The 22,671-nt window shown below is 34.9% G+C and overlaps 1 protein-coding gene and 1 long non-coding RNA gene across 14 annotated transcripts in view; one reads left to right on the plus strand and one right to left on the minus strand.

Annotated features, from left to right (window-relative positions):
- Positions 1-17,195, minus strand: part of LOC147841877 (uncharacterized) — a 174,321-nt gene extending 157,126 nt beyond the window's left edge. Inside the window, exon 1 of the long non-coding RNA XR_015503082.1 lies at positions 17,130-17,195. This is a non-coding gene — a long non-coding RNA (uncharacterized LOC147841877). The remainder of the gene's footprint in view (positions 1-17,129) is intronic.
- The window catches only part of epha8 (eph receptor A8), a 336,681-nt gene that overhangs the window by 220,293 nt on the left and 93,717 nt on the right, over positions 1-22,671 (plus strand). For 11 of the 13 annotated variants that reach the window (XM_087274196.1, XM_087274198.1, XM_087274200.1 and 8 more), the window contains one exon: positions 1,128-1,192. In XM_087274196.1, the coding sequence (XP_087130322.1) occupies positions 1,128-1,192 (65 nt within the window). Of the gene's footprint in view, positions 1-1,127; positions 1,193-14,107; positions 14,190-22,671 lie in introns of those variants that run through there. The other 2 variants (XM_087274206.1, XM_087274205.1) reach the window with 2 other exon arrangements.

Here is a 22,671-nt window from a genome sequence, read left to right on the forward strand (position 1 = left end):
CTCTTGTCTTTAAAGGACAGACATTTTAGGCCAGTTTAACTGATGTTTTCAAAAGTTGAGTACTCGTTGGAGCCAATGGTGTAGTGGTTTGTGTGTCGGCACATGGCCCTCCGGTGTTCAGTGCAGCTAATGTTTAGGTCAGTGCAGCAGATGTCTTTAAAAGTTGAGTGAAAAAAAAAAAAGCGAAAGAAAATAAGGATTATGTTTTGTTCTTGTTGTACTGACTTTACAGTGTGTATTAAGCAATTTATCAACTTAACTTAAAAAAACACGCTGGCTCACACTGGGCAATTTTCTTTCTTTCTTTCTTTCTTTCTTTCTTTCTTTCTTTCTTTCTTTCTTTCTTTACTTATTTTTTTTTCTTTTTGCTCATACCAAGCAAGCCAGGGGTAAGGAACAAAACTTCACCAATTGATGAAAGTGAAGGAAAAAACCTAGAGAGAAACCAGGCTCAGTTGGGCACGACCATTTCCAAACTTCTTGTGCAGAGCTACAGTCTAGGTGCCGGAGGCTAAAGAACATAATTTTACAGTGAACAAATATAAAAAATATGTATAAAAAATATATCCATAAATAAAATATATTCCTAATCACTACATTTTTATATATTCTTGTGAATTGTATTATGGGATCTTGATCTTTCCTTCAATAAATTTTGATCTTGAAAAGTCTGAAAAAGTGACTTTTATTAACATCTTTTAATAGTTTGAAGTGATATATTCGTTGTATTGTTGTTGTAAATTACAGTGTAAAACCCTAATAATAAACTGCCAGTACTTTTACTGTTTACAAACTTAATTCTCTCTATATTATGTCTTAATTTATTGTTTCAAACTACTAAATTATCAATAAAAGTCACTTAAACTGAATTTTCAGCATCAAAAATCGACAGAACAGAAATCAAGATCCTATAATGCAATTCACAAATTCATAAATAAATGTAAAAAACAGAAGCACAAAATAATAAAATGTTAATTAGCGAATTGTTTTATTTATTTATTATTTTTTTCACTGAAGAAGACAATCAAAATGTTTTCAGCTTATATATAGTAACTGAATATACTGGAGATATGCGCATGACTTGAATAATTTTAAGTAAATTTTTTTTTTATGTTTATATTTTACAGTGAATCTCCTTGACACAACTAAAATATCAGGAGACTGGGGCTGGCTCACATATCCTTCACACGGGGTAAGAAATTCAGCTTTATTTAACGTTTATTATCTGCGGTTTGACATTTGGAGGTGTTATTGTTCCGTTAAGAGGCAAAACACTCATATATTGATGTTCTGAAGTGTGTAAATATTGTTTTGTTTGTTTGAACTGTTCAACAAGTAAATCGGCAAGTGCCATAAAAAAATATCTGTTAATTAACAGTTGATGCATTTCGTGATTAACTGGTGTTTTCGGTTTATTTATGATTGTGAATTGCATTATTGGATTTTGATCTCTGCTCTGTTGACTTTTGATGTTAAAAATTCAACTCTGCAGTTTAACAAAGTGACTTTTATTGACATTTTAGTAGTTTGAAATAATACAATGGATAATAAATAGCACAGAGAGGAATAAGCCTGTAAAATAGCAGTTTATTACAAGGTTTTTGTAGCATAATATACAACACCAACCCAGACAATAGAGCACTTTAAACTGTTAAAATTGTTAATAAAAGTCCCTTTTTAAAACTTTTCAACATCAGAAGTTGTTGGAGGAAAGATCAAGATCCTATAATGCAATTCAAGATCATAAATAAACTTATTAAAGTCTATAGATATTTTTGTTAATTCAAATTAACCAATTTGTTTAAAGAAATAGTTTGCAAACTTCAAAATGTTTCTGAGGGTGCACTCACACTAGGCTATCTGAACCGTGCCCAGGCGCATTTCCTAGTTCATTTGACAAGGGTGAGTTCTCCGAATCAGGCCTAGGTGTGGTTCAGTCGACCAACCTTGGCCCGGTTTGAAGAGGTTTGCCAGAGTGCGGTTCGGTTGGGCTTTTGTGCAATACGCTTGTAGTGTGAGTGCAAAGCGCGCCTGAGCCCGAAACTGAAGACGTGATGTCATTTTTATAAAGGGCATTTATTTGAACTCTTTTAAAAGATGTAATTCAAAGTGTCTACAGAACATGTCTGTAAAGTTTAGCTCAAAATACCCATCAGATTTTTTATTATATAATGTTGAATGTTAAAGGCGAGGCAATGGCGCAGTAGATAGTGCTGTCACCTCACAGCAAGAAGGTCGCTGGTTCGAACCTCGGCTCAGTTGGAGTTTCTGTGTGGAGTTTGCATGTTCTCCCTGCCTTCGCGTGGGTTTGCTCCGGGTACTTCGGTTTTCCCCACAGTCCAAAGACATGCGGTACAGGTGAATTGGGTAGGCTAAATTGTCCTTAGTGTATGAGTGTGAATGTGTGTGTTTCCCAGAGATGGGTTGCGGCTGGAAGGGCATCCGCTGCGTAAAAACTTGCTGGATAAGTGGGCGGTTGTTTCCGCTGTGGTGACCCCGGATTAATAAGGGGACTAAGCCGACAAGAAAATGAATGAATGAATGAAAGATAAAGTTGGTGCCTGAGTACAGTGTAGCTGTTTTAAATGAATACTTAAAATAATACATAACAATAACTAAAGCGATGTCCACTGCACTGACTGAGAGAGCTTATTTTCCTAACCGAAGAGTTGCATTATCAATGACTTAAGCATGCTCAGGCTCGGAAGGTAAAAGGCAATGTGAGTGTGGGCCATCGGGGGAGAAGGAAGGGTGGACAATCACACCTTGGCATCACCCTAGTGCGAGTACACCCTAAAACTGCTTTCTGATTGGCTTGTTTAGTTGTAATTATTTGGAGCCGTTTTCTCTGACTACTTTGTACTGAAACTGATTTAACTGTTGTATAACTGTTTATATCGAAGTTAAAGTTTCCAAATTTCTTTAAAATGTCTTATTTTGTGTTCAACAAAATCACAAAACCTCATAAGAGTTTAAAAAGAGGGTGACTAAATGGAGAGTCTATTTGAATTCTTGGGTGAATGATCTGGTTTTCGAAGTTTTGCTAATTTAGTGATGACTTGGCTACGATATCAGATCTGTCTTGTTAGCTGTGTTAGAGCCGGTGGCACAGAAATTACATAATGCAGCTGTAAAGACTGCATGAAATCAGAAATGACCTATTTGCTTTCTTAATTCATGTCACTGGCTTCATTGTGAACAGCTGGTGCACATTATTCGAGAGAATAAAATAAAAAGATACTTCTAAAGGTGATTGGAATATTGGAGAAAAAAGTACTGACTTGATTCACCTGTGAAACCTATTTCAGACTGGGCCCGAATGAAAGGAAAAGGAAATTCTTTATTAATGTGGTCAATAAAAAAACATGAATTAGTGCTGGACAAAGATTAATTAAAAATAAAAGTTAGTTTTGACATAAAATGTGTGTGTGTGTGTACAGTACGTGTTTTTGTGACATATCAGGACACAAATCTGTATAATGACATGGGTATGACACAGGTATTACAAAAAGGAGGTGAAATATGAGGACATTGGTGACGTCCTCATTTCTCAAAATGCTTATAAATCACACAGGATGAGTTTAATCAGAGAGTAAAGCTGCACACAGTCTCCTGTGATGGTTGGGTTTAGGGTGGGGTGGGGTGAGAGCAATAAAATATACGGTTTGGACAGTAGAAAATGAATGGAAACCTATGTAATGTCCCCACTTTTCACAAAAACAAACGTGTGTGTGTGTGTGTGTGTGTGTGTGTGTGTGTGTGTGTGTGTGTGTGTGTGTGTGTGTGTGTGTGTGTGCGTGCATACAGTGCATCTGGAAAGTATTCATAGTGCTTCACTTTTTCCACATTTTTTATGTTACAGCCTTATTCCAAACTGGATTAAATTCATTTATTTTAATTATATATATTTTATATCTAAATGTAAATAGCAGATACAGGATATCTATCTAAAGATGTTAGATATACTTATTCTATACTTAATTAAACATATCAAAAAGTTTCTGATCATATACCAACATTTATTATGTTTCAATTATTAAAAACACACTGATTAATTGGTAATACATGAAAGTTAGTGTCAAAGTGTGGACATTAACGTTAGTAGCATTAGTATTTTGAGGATTTTTGATGCTTTTTTCTGTTGGTGCTTGAAAATCTTGTTTCATTATGTTGGCTTTAAAAAGCCAACATACTGTTATACTACTCTGTCCTTAAAAAACAAACGTATCTCCTCCTAGGCCGTTCATGCCAAAAGGCCCAAATGTGGTCAAAATGTGCCTTCTGCATTCAAGATTGTTGCTATATCTCCTCATGCCTATAAGACTTATCGTTTTTTAAATAAAAAATTTTAAACATTAAACTTTAATAATCCGGGCATATAAAAAAATTATACAAGCCCCAAATTTGGCCAAAATCTGTATTTAGATGCGTTAGATTTTGTTGCTATATCTGTAAGGTTTATCAGACTTTTAGTTTTTCAATAAATAATTTTTAAGCATTATTTTTCTCAAAATATGGCAAGCCATTTTTGACTTAAACTCCATATTTTTACTGATATGGCAAGCCATCTTTGCATGTATCACTTTCACACTTAATAAGCATTGTATTTTCAAAAAAATATGGCAAGCCATTTTTACATAATGTTCATTCCCTTAGTCCCTTTATTAATCAGGGGTCGCCACAACGGAATGAACCGCCAACTTATCCAGCATTTGTTTTACACAGCGAACGCCCTTCCAACCGCAACCCAACACCAGGAATACATATTGTTCAAGTCCAGTTTTTGACACTCATAAAGACTGTCATAGAAACATCGGGGTTGGTTTAGATCACTCATATTGCCAAGAAGCTTTGATGTATCATCACTAACCTGTCAAATGTCCCCATAGCAATAAAACAGTATAACCTAGCAACCATTTAAAAATAGCAATATCTCTACATCAGAACATCGTAGGGACCTGGGCATTGGCTTGTTTGACTCATGCTAGCAAACGGGACTTCCTGTGTACTATGCATGGTAACAATGATAATGGAAGCCAAGTGCTAATAACGATTCGCTACATGCTATGAATGATTATCTAAATACAATAACATATGATAGAAATGCCTACTAAGTATTAGCATTTGATCAAACATGTACAAGAGCATTGCCATTTAGCAACTGCTTAGCAACCACCTAACAATGCCATAAACATTTTAGCAACTGCCTAGCAACCGCTTAGCAACCGCTGCCGTGCTTCCTGCCAACTGCCATTCCCAGTCCTAGTGCAGTCACGTTGGCTTTCTCAAGCCAACATCAAAGTTTATCAATGAACTTTAGGTTCTAGTTTATGCTTGTTGCTTTAATTTCTGTCGAGTTTGACAGACTCCAACAATTATTCCAACAATTATTTTATAATATTCAGCATATGAAGCAACCTGTCCCCGGCAGCGCATATGCTGAAGACACAAACATATGCTTCATTCATTCACGCACGCACGAGCACACACACACACACACACACACACACACACACACACACACACACACACACACACACACACACACACACACTCTCTCTTTCCCTAATCTGAAGCTCCTCTCTTTCACTTGTACCTTTGACATGTGATGTGCTCTCATCACTTGTGAGTGTGTGTGTGTGTGTGTGTGTGTGTGTGTGTGTGTGTGTGTGTGTGTGTGTGAGAGAGAGAGAGGTGTGGACAGAGCAGGCAATGAAGGCGATGTTCCGAGTTGGCTTGATTTGCATATCCTAATGGAGAAAATGATGCATGGGGTATTGAATTAGCGGAGCACACAGTGATCTAAGCAGTGAACTGTCACAATTAGCGCGGGTGTCTGTCAGAGAATGACGGCGGTGTGATGTCCCTCTGAGCCACCGTACCATCACCAGCCCACCATTATCAACTCACATCGTTATGACTGCTGGAATGCTGCTAAATTCCTCAAAGCAGAGCCGGAGAGTTATTCAACAGGGTTTGAAAAGCAATATATTTATACATTTTGCGTTTTTTGGTGGTTCATTCTGATAAATAAAGGACTAAACTGAGGGAAAATGAATGAATGATTGGATGAATTATTAATGAATGAATGAATGAATGAATGAATGAATGAATGAATGAATGAATGAATGAAACATGTTGTTTTTAGAGCTTGTTGTGGAGAGTTATTAGAATGTGGTTTTGTTGTGGAGTGTTGCGGAGTGTTGCTAGGGTGGTTGATAAGTGGTTGCTATGTGAAATTCTTTTTTTTTCTTTCTTATTTCTAAAATGTAAATTATTGTTTTTTTTAATGAAGGCAAGAAGGTCGCTGGTTCAAGTCCCTACTGGTTCAGTTGGCATTTCTGTGTGGAGTTTTCATGTTCTCCCCGTGTTCGTGTGGGTTTCCTCCGGGTGCAAAGACATGCAGTACAGGTAAATTGAGTAAACTAAATTGGCCCTAGAGTATGTGAGTGTTTGCAAGAGTGTGTGGGTGTTTCCTGTGTTGGGTTGCAGCTGGAAGGGCATCAGCTGCGTAAAACGTGCTGGATAAACTGGCGGTTCATTCCACTGTGGCAACCCCTGATTAATAAAGGGACTAAGCCGAAAAGAAAATTGAATGATTATATTATATTATATTATATTATATTATATTATATTATATTATATTATATTATATTATATTATATTATATTATATTATATTATATTATATTATATATTATATCAATAGGGTAAGTAAAGGGACTAAGCCGAAAATAAAATTACTTAATTAATTTTTACTATTAAATAACTTTCCCTATTAATTAACAAAAACAAACACTTGGCCATAGATACAAAAACTAGATGTACAAAAAGTTTAAATAAAAAAAAAAACAGAATAAAAAAATATATATTTTTATTATATCATGTTATGTTAAAACTAATAATAATTAATAAAAACATAATTTATTTTAGCTAAGATTAATTAATATATTTTTCATTTTCGTTTAACTTGACATATAAAAATAAAACAAAAGAAATATTTTTTCATTATTAGACTTAATTTTTTTTAATGTTCTGGTCATAAAAAGATCTTGAAAATTATAATTAATTTGTTAATATATATAGATATTATATTACATTACATTACCTCATTATCTTGTTTTGTCTTATATTTTATTTTATTATTTATATTACATTACATTATCTTATCGCAAATTATATTATATTATATTATATTATATTATATTATATTATATTATATTATATTATATTATATTATATTATATTATATTATATTATTCATTCATTTTCTTGTTGGCTTAGTCCCTTTATTAATCTGGGGTCGCCACAGCGGTTTGAACCACCAACTTATCCAGCAAGTTTTTACGCAGCGGATCCCCTTCCAGCCGCAACCCAACTCTGGGAAATGTATTATATTATATTATATTATATTATATTATATTATATTATATTATATTATATTATATTATATTATATTATATTATATTATATTATATTATATTATATCATATTATATTATATTATATTATATTATATTATATTATATTATATTATATTATATTATATTATATTATATTATATTATATCATATTATATTATATTTTAGTATATTATATTACATTGTATTACATTATATTATCTTATATTATATATTTTATTATATTATGTTATATAATATATTTAAAACTCTGAGCAGAGTTAGAGATTTCTGAAAAATATACAGTATGAGATTTAATAGTAGATTTTAAATCATATTTCAAGTTTTATAATTCATGTAATTTCATAGATTAAAATTCTCAAAAAGACAAAATCTGAGGCAAAAGTATTTTTTTAACCTCACTGCAGTCCAGCGTGAGGGAAAAGAGATTTAAATTATATAGTCCATTTGCTATATATTTACTTCCTGTTTGCTTTAGTCAAGTTAAACACACACTTAAAAAACATAAAAAATAAAAGTAGAGCCATTAGACACAAACCTGAGTTTCTGTACTTATACATGAGCGTTGCGCTGTGTCTATGTAAATGAGATGCTTTTTTTCAGGGACGTCGCCATCACATCACACAGGTACACGAACTAATGCAGAGCTGTTAAAACACGCCACTAATTTTAGCGAGCTGTCAAGTAATAATTGGGGAGGAGGTGTTCGCTGTAGCGCCAATCTAACATCGTCTATTTGTGGAAATCATTGTTACAGTTCGGAGAAGAAGAAATGAGCGGCTGCTTGGGTTTAATGGCTGTTCCAGGCCTGCACTGTTTTGTTTGCGTGACTGAGTGCCTGCGAACGAGAAAAGGTGGCGAAGTTCATGTAAATAGCTTGCATTATTTTCAGAGAATACATTGAACAAGCTGTAATTAGAGGGCAAACGCAGACGGCGAGGCTCGTTATCTGGCTGTTTTATACTGCGTTACTGCTTGTTGACTCGCATTGAAAGCGCACTTCAGTGAATTATGTGCGTCCCAGTTTACAGCTTGCAGGTCGTAGTAAATGCGCTGTGTGTTCAGGAGGAAATCCATTTCATCTGTGCCTTTATGACTGTACGGTCATTCAGAAAGACTCTCCTGTGTTTTTTTTTTTTCTGACACACTTAACATCTACTATGTGGAATATGAGAGTTAAAATAGGGTTTGGAGTGCAACTTTTTTGGCAAATGAAGTTAGTCAGATGGATGTTTTTTAATGTTTCTGAAGTTTTTGTGTTGGAGGTTTTTATAGGTAGAGGTTTATAATATAATATAATATAATATAATATAATATAATATAATATAATATAATATAATATTATTTAACATAAAATAATATATTATAATATAAAATAATTAATGTAGTATAATATAATTGATATAACATAATTAATATAATATAATATAATATAATATAATATAATATAGGGTGATGTAATGGGATATAATATGTATAAAGTAATAAATGAAAAATATACTGTAATACAGTGGGATAAATAAGTACTGAACACGTCAATATTTATCTCAGAAAACATATTTCTAAAGGTGCTGTTGACTGGAAATTTTCCTTGGATGTTGGTAATAACCAAATAAATTCATATATGCAAACCAAACCAGTCTAATTCGTTTATAAATTAAGTTATGTGTAATAAAATGAAATTAGCAGGGAAAAAGAAATGAGCACATGAAAAAGGGAGGTGTAGAAAGGCAGTGAAAGCCCGGACAGCAGCTGAAATCTTTCAGCGGTTCTTTAGCAACCCTCTTCCCTTCAACAGTGTATATGAAAGTATTAGCTACTTCAGTCCAACATCTGCGTTAGCAGGATGATGAAGATGAAACCAGAGTGGACATTTCAGTAAGATAGTGAACCAAAACACAGCCAAGAAAACTCTCAAATGAGAAAGAATCATTTTTAATTTAATCATTGTCTGTAAATGATTCTTATTCTAAATATGCCTGACAAGATATTTTGTGATATAAACTACTTTTACTCTCAAATATTTCTTCTGTAGATCATAGCAAAAAGTATGATAGTCACTTTGTGCCCAGGAAAAAAAAAGAAAGAAAAGATTAAGCAAGACACATCCCAGCAAACAATTCAGTGTTTAATAGACATCTGAACGTAGACAGCTTGGCTAAAACAAGGCTAAACTTGGGCTGTCACTAAAATTCTAATAGACAAGAATAGCGCAAGACTAGACTAGTTGTCAAATAGACAGACTTTATATGTATAGTTATTCAGTTCTGTTTATTTGATAACTAGTCTAGTTTTGGCCTATTCTTAGACGTCTATTAGATTTTTACTGACAACCCAAACTGTTTTAGCCAAGACGACTTTGTTTACACGTCTTTTAGACATCTGTTAGACATCTTTTAAAAACAAAAACTGCTTGCTGGGATACCTTTTATGACATGCTGTATCACACACATTTTTTTTCTCTTTGACCCAAATATAAATAGATATGCTATCTGAGACAACAACTTTGTTTTTACTAAAATGAATTGTAGTTAAATCACAGCTGAGATCTCTATTGGATCTCTAAAGGATTTATCTGGCATAGCTCCTGTTGTGGGTCCAAACAAAGTAGAATGCCGATCACGTCTCTGGTAAATACAGTTTGCTTGGTTGTCCCAGGCCTGACCCTCATGTTAAAGCGCATACCGCTGTCTGCTGGAATCGCTATTGATGGATTAAATACTCCAGCTCGCTTTGTGCTCCTGATTCCCATTCGCTAAGAGATTCGCTGCGTGGACACTTTCCTCTCTATCCGTTCGTCTTTTCAGAGGATTCGGCACTTGCATTTCCTTCAAATTCAGTCTTCTTCTGAATACTGCGTGGCTTAAGTGTGTACATAATGCATGTTAGTATACTGTCAAGGACAAGAGAGATAGCGCACAAAGAGATTGCACTCTCTGTTAGATGTCCTATTTTTTTTTTTTTTTTGGTGGTTGCCTAGCAATATAAAAAGCGCAATGCACTGCAAAAAACAAAAACAAAACAAGACTATTAAAATATTTATATTATATTATATTATATTATATTATATTATATTATATTATATTATATTATATTATATTATATTATATTATATTATATTATAAAACAAATTAACAACAACAAAAATAAAAACTTTCAAACTTTCTATTTAATTTTATTTTATTATTTAATAATTTTTTTTATTTTATTATATTATATTATATTATATTATATTATATTATATTATATTATATTATAAAACAAATTAACAACAACAAAAATAAAAACTTTCAAACTTTCTATTTTATTTTATTATTTAATAATTTTTTATTTTATTTTATTATTTAATTAAATTAAATTTAATTAAATTTTATTTTATTTTATAGTTAAATTAAAAGTTATTTAATAGTAAAAAACAACAACAAAAAACAACTGACCAAGAAAATAAAAACTTTCAAAAAAAGTTAATATAAAAAGAATAAAAGACTAAAGTAAAAAATAAAAAAGAATGAGACTAAGCTGTTGATGACGTTTGTTTTGATTCATTAATGCATTACCTAGTTCAACCACTGAGTGTCAAACTTACATTCTGCACCTTTAATAAATAACTCTAATAAACTTGATTGATTAATGAGTCAATCTTAAACAACAGGCCTTAAGAAACTTATTTTAAGTGGACATGGCAACACCAAACAAATCACCATGTATTTGTTGTCTGTGGTTTACTTCAAATCGTACAACATAACAAGGGTTTGGTGCTGTAATATTATATTAAAATGCTATTTTACACCATGAGTTACCATGGTGTGAACCATACAGTTTTGGAAGTTGCATTCACAGTACACACACTGAACAACAATTTAGGAAAATTACTTTCTGCAAAAATTCATTTCTGAAGTTTTTGTATGGTGTGTACGATGCGAGCTGTTTTTTCTTGCAGTTTGGGAATATGCCTTTTACAGTGTAGACCTGTAATATCTGATAAAATATTGACAGTATATGAGAGTAGCCAGTGATGGGTTGCAGCTGGAAGTGCATCCTCTGCATAAAATATATGCTGGATAAGTTGGCGGTTCATTCCACTGTGGCGAACACTAATTAATAAAGGGACTAAGCCAAGAAAATGAATGAATAAGTATTATATTATATTATATTATATTATATTATATTATATTATATTATATTATATTATATTATATTATATTATTTTATATGATATGATGTTATATTATATTATATTATATTATATTATATTATATTATATTATATTATTTACTATATTCTGTTATTTATATTATAATTATATTAAATTATTTTATATAAATTTTTATATTATATTATATTATATTTTATATATTTTATTATATTATAATATGTTATATATTATATTATATTATATTATATATATTTTATTATATTATAATATGTTTTATATTATATTATATTATATAATATACGAAAGTGTAGTGACAAATAAAGGCTTGATTGATTGATTGATTGATTGATATTATATTATATTATACTATATTATATTATATTATATTATATTATATTATATTATATTATATTATATTATATTATATTATTCTAAAACTTACAATGATAAAACTGTTCCTGTGACGTGTTTTCTGTCACAGCATCGTGTGTGTCTTGTGATTGAAGATCAAGCATTTGCCGTGGCAGATTGTCTCACACGAGGAGGACTTGTTTTCGCTTTACACACTCATTGAGCACAGCTATAAGAAAACGTACCATATGGTTAAAGTATCACTATTACACTTTTGTAGAAATTCCTTTTTAGAAGTGAACCAATTGACTGGACATTAATCTTATGGTTTTTTCAGCTGATTTTAAATGAAAGGCTAGGCCACACTGAAATCAAAAGATTCATTGAATTTTTTTTTGCCAGATATCAATTTTCAAAATGCTAACTATTTTTTTAATTGGCTTTAAGCTTAGTTTTTAACAGCAGATGGCCTTCTCTGCTACTGCTAGTTTTTAACAGAAGATGGCGCTCTGCAAGTTTTTAAAAACCGATGGCACTCTATGCTAGCAATAGTTTTTAACAGAAGATGGCGCTCTGCAAGTTTTTAAAAAACTCTGGCACTCTATGCTAGCAATAGTTTTTAACAGTAGAGGCGCTCTGCAAGTTTTTAACAACCGATGGCACTCTATGCTAGCAATAGTTTTTAACAGCAGAGGCGCTCTACGCTTGTTCGTAGCAGCAGATGGCGGTCTAAGCTATTTTTTTTAACAGCACAGGGGCTCTAGGCTAGTTTTTAGCAGATGATGACGCTCTACACTCGCGCTAGTTTTTAACAGCAGAGTTGCCTCTAGACTCATTTTTAACAGCAGATGTAAAGAGAAGTTTCTAACAGCACATGGCGCTCTAGACAAGTTTTTACCAAAAAATGGTGCTTAAGGCTAGTTTTTAACAGAAGATGGAAGTCTGAGCTAGCTTTAGGCAACTTGCTCTAGGCTAGTTTTTAACAGCGATGGTGATCTACTCTAGATTTTAACACGAAACAGCGCTCTAGGCTAGATTTTAACAACAAATAGTGCTCTAGGCTAAATTTTAACAACAAATGGAGCTCTAGGCTAGATTTTAACAACAAATTAGGCTCTAGGCTAGATTTTAACAACAAATGGAGCTCTAGGCTAGATTTTAACAACAAATGGCGCTCTAGGCTAGATTTTAACAGCAATGGTGATCTACGCTAGTTTTTAACAACAAATGGCGCTCTAGGCTAGATTTTAACAACAAATGACGCTCTAGGCTAGATTTTAACAGCGATGGTGATCTACGCTAGTTTTTAACAACAAATGGCGCTCTAGGCTAGATTTTAACAACAAATGGCGCTCTAGGCTAGATTTTAACAGCAAATGGAGCTCTAGGCAAGTTTTTAACAGCAGATGGCGATCTACGTTAGGCTTTTACAGCAGAAGTGCTCTAGGCAAGTTTTTAACTGTGGAAAGTGTTCTACATTAGCACTATTTTTAACAGCAGATGTTCTTCAACGCTAGCACTAGTTTTTAACAGCAAACGGCAATCTATGTTAGTTTTTAAAAAGCAGATGGGCAATAGTTTGAGAGGTGATGTCCATACTACTGTTTTTATTTAAAATAATATTTTTTAAAGCTATTTTCTTGTCGCATGTGTGGACATTAAAAATGGAGGCTTTCAAAAACTACTTTTTTTTGTCATTTGTCATTTTTGAGATGTTTATTTGGTCATGTGACTTATTCAGTTAAAACAGGAGAGATCTGGGGATCTACCTTCCTGCAGAGTTCAGCTGTGGTCACACTGAACATTTCTCCCCATAGACTTCCATTCATACGCACTTGAATGTGGCAGACCGGAAACACAAGCTTGTGCGACATGTTTCGCAGTTCACTGCATTGCAAAGTTCAAGCTTGGTGAACTCTGACCTGCAGATCACATCACTTGACTGCATGAGACCAATTAAGGATCAAAACATGACATCTCTCTGCACAGAAATTTGAAATATGGACCAATCACTTGCTTTCTTAAATGTCTAATCATCTTGTTTAATCCTGCCCGTTTTTGCAGCGCCGTACGACAGAATTTCGCAAGCTCAAACTCTAGTATGACCACGGCTTTCAGCTGCAGCATTGATTAAACACACCTGACTTTAATTATCATATGCTCCTTAGATCCTACTTAGTTGGTTTGGTTGTGTTTGATCAGGTTTGGACTGTGAACTCTGCAGGAAGGATGATCTCCAGGAACAGTGTTGAGCATTCCTGAGGTAAAATGAAGGACTTTGCACAGGAGTTGTTTTGGATGTTCTCCATTTTGAAACCATTGTTTAAGATAAATATCAGTTTGTACATTCTCCAGATTGCTTTTCTTCAAAGGACAGAATGTTTCCTCAGAGCTGTGGTTCTGGCATGTTCCCCAGTCTATATTCTATCTCGCATTTGCAACTTTATACTACAGTGTTATTTGCAGCAACTCCATCTCCTTGTCAGTCCATTTGAAGATTGAGGTAAAGTTGGTTTAGTACACAGACTTTCTTCTTAATGATTTCATTTCATAAAACTATTCTTGCAAATTCTAAATAGAGAAATCATATTAGGAGCCAATGGTTATCAAAGAACAACATTGTTCACTGTCACTGTCAAAGGCCCCATTTACACTAGTGAGTTTTAGTTTTAAAACGGCATTTTAGAATGAAAATGATCCGCGTCCACACTAGCTTCTCACCCAGCGCTTCTGAACAGCTCTCAGTCTACATTAAAACGGAGAAAACGCACATCACGTGCCACAGACACACACACTCTGGCATGTGCTGCAGCATGCTTTGAGCACATACCCATATGAGAGGTGTGCACATCGGACTGCTCTTCAAGGATCTCCCGTTGGATCTAATCTCACTATATTTGTTAATCGTGATATATAATTCATCTTGTTGTCATATCTAACGACATATCCCCCGACTTTGGTCTTTTGAATCTGTTATTTGTTCTCAGGTAACATGTTTTGGCTGAGCGCAAGTATAAGTTAGGTTAGTATCTTAGGCCCCGTTTACACTAAGGGGTTTTAGTTTTAAAACGCATAAGTTTTGGTCCGGTTACGCCAACCGTCCACACTACGCTGGAGTTCTCGAGCACTGAAAACGGAGCGTTTCGAAAATGCTGGAGAGGCTGTTTTCATTTTGAAACGCTGCTGCTCCGTCTCAGTGTGGATGGGGGAAAACGAAGACATCTGAAAACGGAGGCGGGGCTGCAGACATTCGCCTCTCTGATTGGGGCTTTTCCTCGATATTAAGTAGCCTAACACACAGTTCAGTCCTGCATCTTCTCCGTGTAAGTTCAGACTTCGCAAGTTTGATCAAGGCTGCAGTCTCTTATTCTCAGTTTGATATGAAAAACAGACAATACCGAGGACACGGGTAAATCTTCAAAGTGAACAGTGTATTTTATAACTTCATTCACATCACCATGGCTACGTTGTTTCACTTTCTCAACAATAAAATGTAAACATGATATAAGGAACTGCCTATTTTTATTTTAATATTAACAACTAAACAGACAGCAGAAATGTTGAGGCGCCGTGCTGCATTATGAGCGTCATCTTCACTGTGTGGACATTTATAACAAAACGGAGCCGATAACAACTGTCTCCTTTCAATTTCAGTGAAAATACGAAACATACCCTCTCTTTTGCTGAATATCAGTTTTAATAATCGATAATGGCCATTATAAAAGTATAACATACAATAAGTTGATACATTATAGGAAATAAAGGCAAGCGATGAATGTACGTGCTTACATTAATCATAATCTTATCTTTGCGCTCAGCCAAAACACGTTACCTGAGAACAAGTAATAGATTCCAATGACCAAAGTCAGGGAATATGTCGTTAGATAAAGACAACAAGATGAATGAAATAACACGTTTAATAAATATAGTGAGATTAGATCCAGCGGGAGATGCTTGATGAGGAGTCTGACTAGCAGAGCTCTCATCTGGGTAGATGGGCTGCAGCGATTGCCCGAAAGTGTGTGTGTGGTCACGTGATGTGCGTTTTCAGCGTTTTGGTGTGGATGGAGAGCAGTTCAGAAACGCTGGGTAAAACGCGAGTGTGGACGCGGATCGTTTTCATTCTAAAACGCCGTTTTAAAACTAAAACGCACTAGTGTAAACGGGGCCTTAATGTAACCGCGGACACCGATTCTGCACAATTGACTGATTGCTTGCCTTTATTTCTTATAATGTATAAACTTATTGTAAGTTATACTTTTAAAATGCCCATTATTGATTATTAAAACTGATATTCAGTGAAAGAGAGGCTGTTTTATATTTTCAATGAAAATGAAAGGAGGCAGTAACGTTAAATGCTCCGTTTTGTTACAAATATGCATGAAGATGAAGATCTTATTATGCAGCTGTATGACGCCTCAACATTTTTGATGTCTTAAGTTGCTAATATCAAAATGAAAATAGGCAGTTCCTGACATCATGTTTTCATTTTATTGTTAAGACAGTGAAACAGTATAGCCAGGGTGATGTGAATGACTTTATAAAGTACACTCCATATCCAACTTGCGAAGTCTAAACTCACAAGGAGAGGATGCAGGACTGAACTGTGTGTGTAGGCTACTTAAAACTGAGGGAAAAGCCGCAATCAGAGAGGTGAATGTCAGCAGCCCTGCCTTCGTTTTCAGATGTATCCTTTTTCCCTCATTAACACTGAGACAGAGCAGCAGCGTTTTAGAATGATGCTTCGTTTTCAGGGATCGAAAACTCTGGCGTAGTGTGGACAGATGGCGTAACCATAGCAAAACGTATGCGTTGTCAAACTAAAACACGTTAGTGTAAACGGGGCCTAAAGAGTGCTAATGTTGTTTTGAAATCATACTACATGCAATTTCAGACCATATATTCCATATATTTCGTGCAATATAGGCACCGTGTCACAAGTTGTCACTGTTCAAAAATGAGCAAATGTGACAACTAAAAAAACTACTTTACTGCTATTGACATTTTAAAGATATGAAATACACTCACCGGCCACTTTATTAGGCACGCCTGTCCATCTGCTCACTAACACAAATTTCGAATCAGCCAACCACACGGCAGCAACTCAATGCATTTAGGCATGTAGACATGGTCAAGACAATCTTCTGCAGTACAAACCGAGCATCAGAATGGGGGGGAAAAGGTTATTTAAGTGATTTTAAACGTGGCATGGTTGTTTGGTGCCAGATGGGCTGGTCTGAGTATTTCAGAAACTGCTGATCTAGTGGGACTTTCACACACAATTACAGTATCTCTAGGGTTTACAGAGAATGGCCTGAAAAAGAGAAAATACCCAGTGGCAATTCTGTTGGGCGCAAATGCCTTGTTGATGCCAGAGGTCAAAGAAGAATTTGATGAGGGCTGCAAATTAACTTTATGCTATATGCCCTATGTACGCGACATCGGTTGTCTTTGTATAACAATGTCAAGTATATTGTCCCTGTTAAATAAACAAGAAAAAAAAATGTCCTGACTGGTTCGAGCTGTTAAAAAAGGCAACAATAAAGGCAATAACCACTCATTACAAACTCACAACACATCTAACCTTGAGGCGGATGGGCTACAACAGCAGAAGACCACACTGGGTGACACTCCTGTCAGCTAAGAACAGGACACTGAGGCTACAATTGGCACAGGCTCACCAAAATTGGCCAATAGAAGATTTGAAAAACGTTGCCTGGTCTGATGAGTCTCGATTTCTGCTGCAACATTCGGATGGTAGGGTCAGAATTTGGCATCAACAACATGAAAGCATGGATCCATCCTGCCTTGTATCAGTAGCTCAGGCTAGTGGTGGTGGTGTAATGTTGTGGGGAATATTTCTTGGCACACTTTGGGTCCATTATTAGTAAAGCACAAATCATCTCAGACTGGTTTCTTGAACATGACAATGAGTTCACTCATTCACTCATGTACTCAAATGGGCTCCACAGTCACCAAATCCCAATCCAATAGAGCACCTTTGGGATGTTGTGGAACAGGAGATTTGCATCATGGATGTGCAGCCGACAAATCTGCAGCAACTGCGTGACGCTATCATGCCAATCTAGAGCAAAATCTCTACTAGTAAGGTGTACCTAATAAACTGGCCGGTGAGTGTATAAATGTAAATAAATGTCTTAACGCTTGCACAATATAGAGATTGAAGCATTTTCTGTTTTTGTTTCAGTTCAGATGACCAACTTTTTAGGAAGCATTAATGTGGACGCAGAGCATTTTTAGATGAAAACAGCATTTTCAAATTCATCCGGATTAGTGTAGACGTAGCCAGACACTGTGAGAAAAGAGCTGATGTGGAAATTTATTTTATGAGGACATGAAAGTGTTTTTTGACCTTGGATGGTGTAAACCGATTATAGGAGACCTCCAAAATTAAATGAGCAAAAAATAGCATAATCGTGGCATTTCAAAGCAAATATGGCATGTGCTTTATATACGTTGGAGCTGGTGCTTGATTGGACTGGATTGGAAGGTTTAATCGTATCATATTAAGAAGAAAGTGGTTGACTAGCGTGTACTCAATGCTTTATCTCACTCATGATAGTAATAAATTTAGCCTATCCAATTCACCTGTACCGCATGTCTTTGGACTGTTGGGGGAAACTGGAGCACCCGGAGGAAACCCACGCGAACATGGGGAGAACATGCAAACTCCACACAGAAATGCAAACTGACCCAGCCAAGGCTTAAACCAGCAACCTTCTTGCTGTGAGGCGACAGTGCTTCCCACTTTATATAATATTTCTTTCTTTCTTTCTTTCTTTCTTTCTTTCTTTCTTTCTTTCTTTCTTTCTTTCTTTCTTTCTTTCTTTCTATATATGTACTTATTAGTTAATTAATTGGCATGCAAATACAATTGTAGTAAAAATAAATTCTGCTCACGTTTATTTAAATATACATTTTAATGCGCTTTTTATTTCATCATTTGAAAAACCAAATATGTTTTAAAGTTCACAAGTCAAAAAAGCTTTCAATTTGAAGGTTTTGAAAGCTTTTATGTTCATCAACACAGTATTTAATTTTATTTACAAGATTGAAAATACTGTATAAAAGATCGGTAAATAATATAAAAGTATGCAGTTACATATTTTGACAGGCAGGACAGCCGATCAATTGAACAAACAATTCTTGATTGTACACCTTCAACAGATTATAAAAATATACCCTTGAAGTCAGATTTATTAGCCCCTCTTTGAAATTATAATTTTTTTTATATTTTCCAAATGATGTTTAACTGAGCAAGGAAATTTTCACAGTATGTCTGATAATATTTTTTCTTCTGGAGAAAGTCTTATTTGTTTTATTTCAGCTGGAATATAAGCAGTTTTTAATTTTTTAAAAGCCATTTTAAGGTCAAAATTATTAGCCCCTTTAAGCTATATATTTGTTCATAGTCTACAGAACAAACCATCATTATACAGTAACCTGCTTAATTACCCTAACCTGCCTAGTTAAACTAATTAACCTAGTTAAGTCTTTAAATTTCACTTTAAACTGTATAGAAGTGTCTTAAAAATATCTATTCAAATATTATTTACTGTCATCATGGATAAAGTCAAAATAATATAAATCAGTTATTAAAAATGACTTATTAAAACTATTATGTTTAGACATGTGTTGAAAAATCTTCTCTCCGTTAAACAGAAATAAACAGGGGGGCGAATAATTCTGACTTCAACTGTATACATCAATACATTTGGACCAATTAATTTCAAATGCATTTTTTAATTTCATGATTTTTACAAACCAGGAATGCCTTTTATTAACCATTTTATATACCCGAAAATATATATTTGTATTCTTCAATCACATATTCTCTTCAGTCTTTTCCTCTGTTTTTGTGTGCACGCGACTCTTTTTGTACACATAAGTATGAATGAAAAATGAGAATGGGCTGCGTTCTCAGCAGTAACCTGACAAAGGGAATAAAAGCCATCTCAAACTCAGGCCCGGGGAGATGGATTAAAATTGGATTAAACCAGCACCTTGACTATGAAATCCATCACGTTCCCTCATGCAAGCAGGAGGCTTATGGAAGTTTGTGCGAGCATAAAGCATAAAGGAGTGATGAGGAGCTGACATGGACTGAAAAATGAAGAAATGTTGCACTTTTTAACTTACTCTAGTGTGTGCAGTACATTTCTGCTGCATGTGTGCTGTATAACCCCGGGCTGACAAGACCAAATTAGAAGTGATGTTTGTTGATATTTGATGTAAATTGGGGGAACTAGAATCAGCCAAAAAAGAGAGAATCTTTGTCTTTCTGGTGAATATTAGTGTATTGTTTTGTAACATGTAGGGTTTTTTAAAGTTTTACACACTGTAGAAATACACCTCCATTCAGAAGTTCAGTCAAAAAAGCCTTGCCTTTAAGGTTTTGAGAGAAGTCTCATATGTTCATCAAGGCAGTTTTTAAAGGGCCACGAAACCCCTCTTTCGATGCTGGAAGACACATCTTAGTCAAAATTATTTAGTTACTAAGTTTACAGTGTGTTTACAGTGTGTTGTTTCTAGTGAAGATTTAGAAAAACTTGTTCATGCTTTTATCAGCAGCAGGGTGGATTACTGTAATGGACTCCTCACTGGTCTTCCTAAAAAGACAGTCAGACAGTTGCAGCTCATCCAGAACGCTGCAGCCAGAATTCTAACCAGAACCAGAAAATCAGAGCACATCACACCTGTCCTCAGGTCTTTACACTGGCTGCCAGTTACATTCAGAATAGAGTTTAAAGTATTATTACTGGTCTATAAATCACTAAATGGCCTAGGACCTAATTACATCACAGATATGCTCACTGAATACAAACCTAACAGATCACTCAGATCATTAGGATCATATAAACTAGAAGTTCCAAGAGTTCAGTCAAAGCAGGGTGAATCGGCTTTTAGCCACTATGCCCCTCGCTGCTGGAATCAGCTTCCAGAAATGATCAGATGTGCTCCAACATTAGGCACATTCAAATCAAGACTGAAAACACATCTGTTTAGCTGTGCCTTTACTGAATGAGCACTGTGCTGCGTCCGACAGATTGCACTATCATGTTTTTCTCTTCTTCTTCATTCTTTCATATCACATTTTACCTGTTTTTTTGTTTTGTTTTGTTTTTACGCATTTTTATTATTTGTTTTTATTTTTATTTTACTTGTTTCTTTTATTCTTGTTTATGTAAAGCACTTTGAATTGCCATTGTGTATGAAATGTGCTATATAAATAAACTTGCCTTGCCTTAATATCACTACAATATTATGGACTGAAAGATCCGCTGTAAAGCTAGATTTATACTTTCGACTGGCACCTCATCGCGCACCTCCGCTGAGTGCGCAGGCACTCACCTCGCGAAATGGAAGAGGCTTTTATACTCGCCACGGTCGTTATTGTGATACTCTTTAAAACGACAGGGGGCGGTCAAAAGAAACCTACCGTGAAGTCAGACGGATAAACAAAGAAGTAGAAAGTTTCCGGAACTACATCATATCATTAATACCATTCAAGATTTTTAAACTAATTGTTTTTTTTTATCATTTTAATAAATTATTTGAATGATTATAAGGGTTTTTATAACCATTCAAGATTTAGATTTTTTTAATCAAACTTTGATGCATCACTTGCTTTTGTTCATATCTCGTACAGTTTTACCCATTAAAGTTTACTAAAATATTAATGACAAGAAAACACGAGTTTCTCTACAAATATATTTTATTATTGCAAGAATAAAAGCAAAAAAAAAGTACACTTACTAAAAAATACAGATTTTTTTATTTTATATAGCTTGCTCCACAATTCACACATCACTGTCCATCCAGTGGATCAGCAGTTTCTGAAATACTCAGACCAGCCCACCTGGCACCAACAACCATGCCACGTTCAAAGTCACTTAAATCACTTTTCTTCCCTATTCTGATGCTTGGTTTGAACTGAAGCAGTTCATCTTGACCATGTCTACATGCCTAAATGCTTATAGTTGCTGCCATATGATTGGCTGATTAGAAATGTGTTAATAAGCAGTTGGACAGGTGTTCCTAATTAGGTGGGCTATATGTGGGTAGTGTTACACATTTACAACCCTGCCTACTGCAGCGCAGGTGTGTTATGCTGCGTTCACACCAGACGCTGACAGGCGGATAAATCGAGCTATTCGGACGTAAATAGCCGCGAGAACATATGAGTTTACTCGCTTCATTCGCGCGTCAAACCCTGCTTTATTCGTGCATCAAATCTGTTTCATTTGCGCGTCAAATTCACTTCAGAACAGACGTGGATTTGCGTGATGGGCAGGGCTTCTGTCTACCCGGTGACTGTAGCTTCATAGCTAAATGGCTAACATGATTTTATTGATAAAATAACTGTTTATGTGCTTTATAAAGGCTGAAAAACTGCGTTGATACGTTTAGGGCCGTGTCTGAGTCCACTAGATCCTTTCAGAGGTGCATCCAGCTCTGTGAGCTCATTAATTCCTCCAGTAACTGAACCTGGATGATGAAGGCTTTCAGCGGTGCTTCTCACTGAGCCCAGCCCAGTTTGATAAACTTTTTGTCGGTGTTGGAGGATTTTCCCCAGGACTCCAACAACAGGCGTACGTCACAATCATGCCCCCACAAGAGCAAGCTACTGATTGGTTAACGCGGGGCGAATGTCCGCTAAAGTTTAGACTTTCGAACTCAAGCAATTCGCACGAAACGCACGTCAAACGCGCAAACCGCTCAAT

The sequence above is a fragment of the Danio rerio genome, chromosome 11 (assembly GCF_052040795.2).
Source record: "Danio rerio strain M-AB ecotype USA chromosome 11, GRCz13ab, whole genome shotgun sequence".
Classification (NCBI taxonomy): domain Eukaryota; kingdom Metazoa; phylum Chordata; class Actinopteri; order Cypriniformes; family Danionidae; genus Danio; species Danio rerio.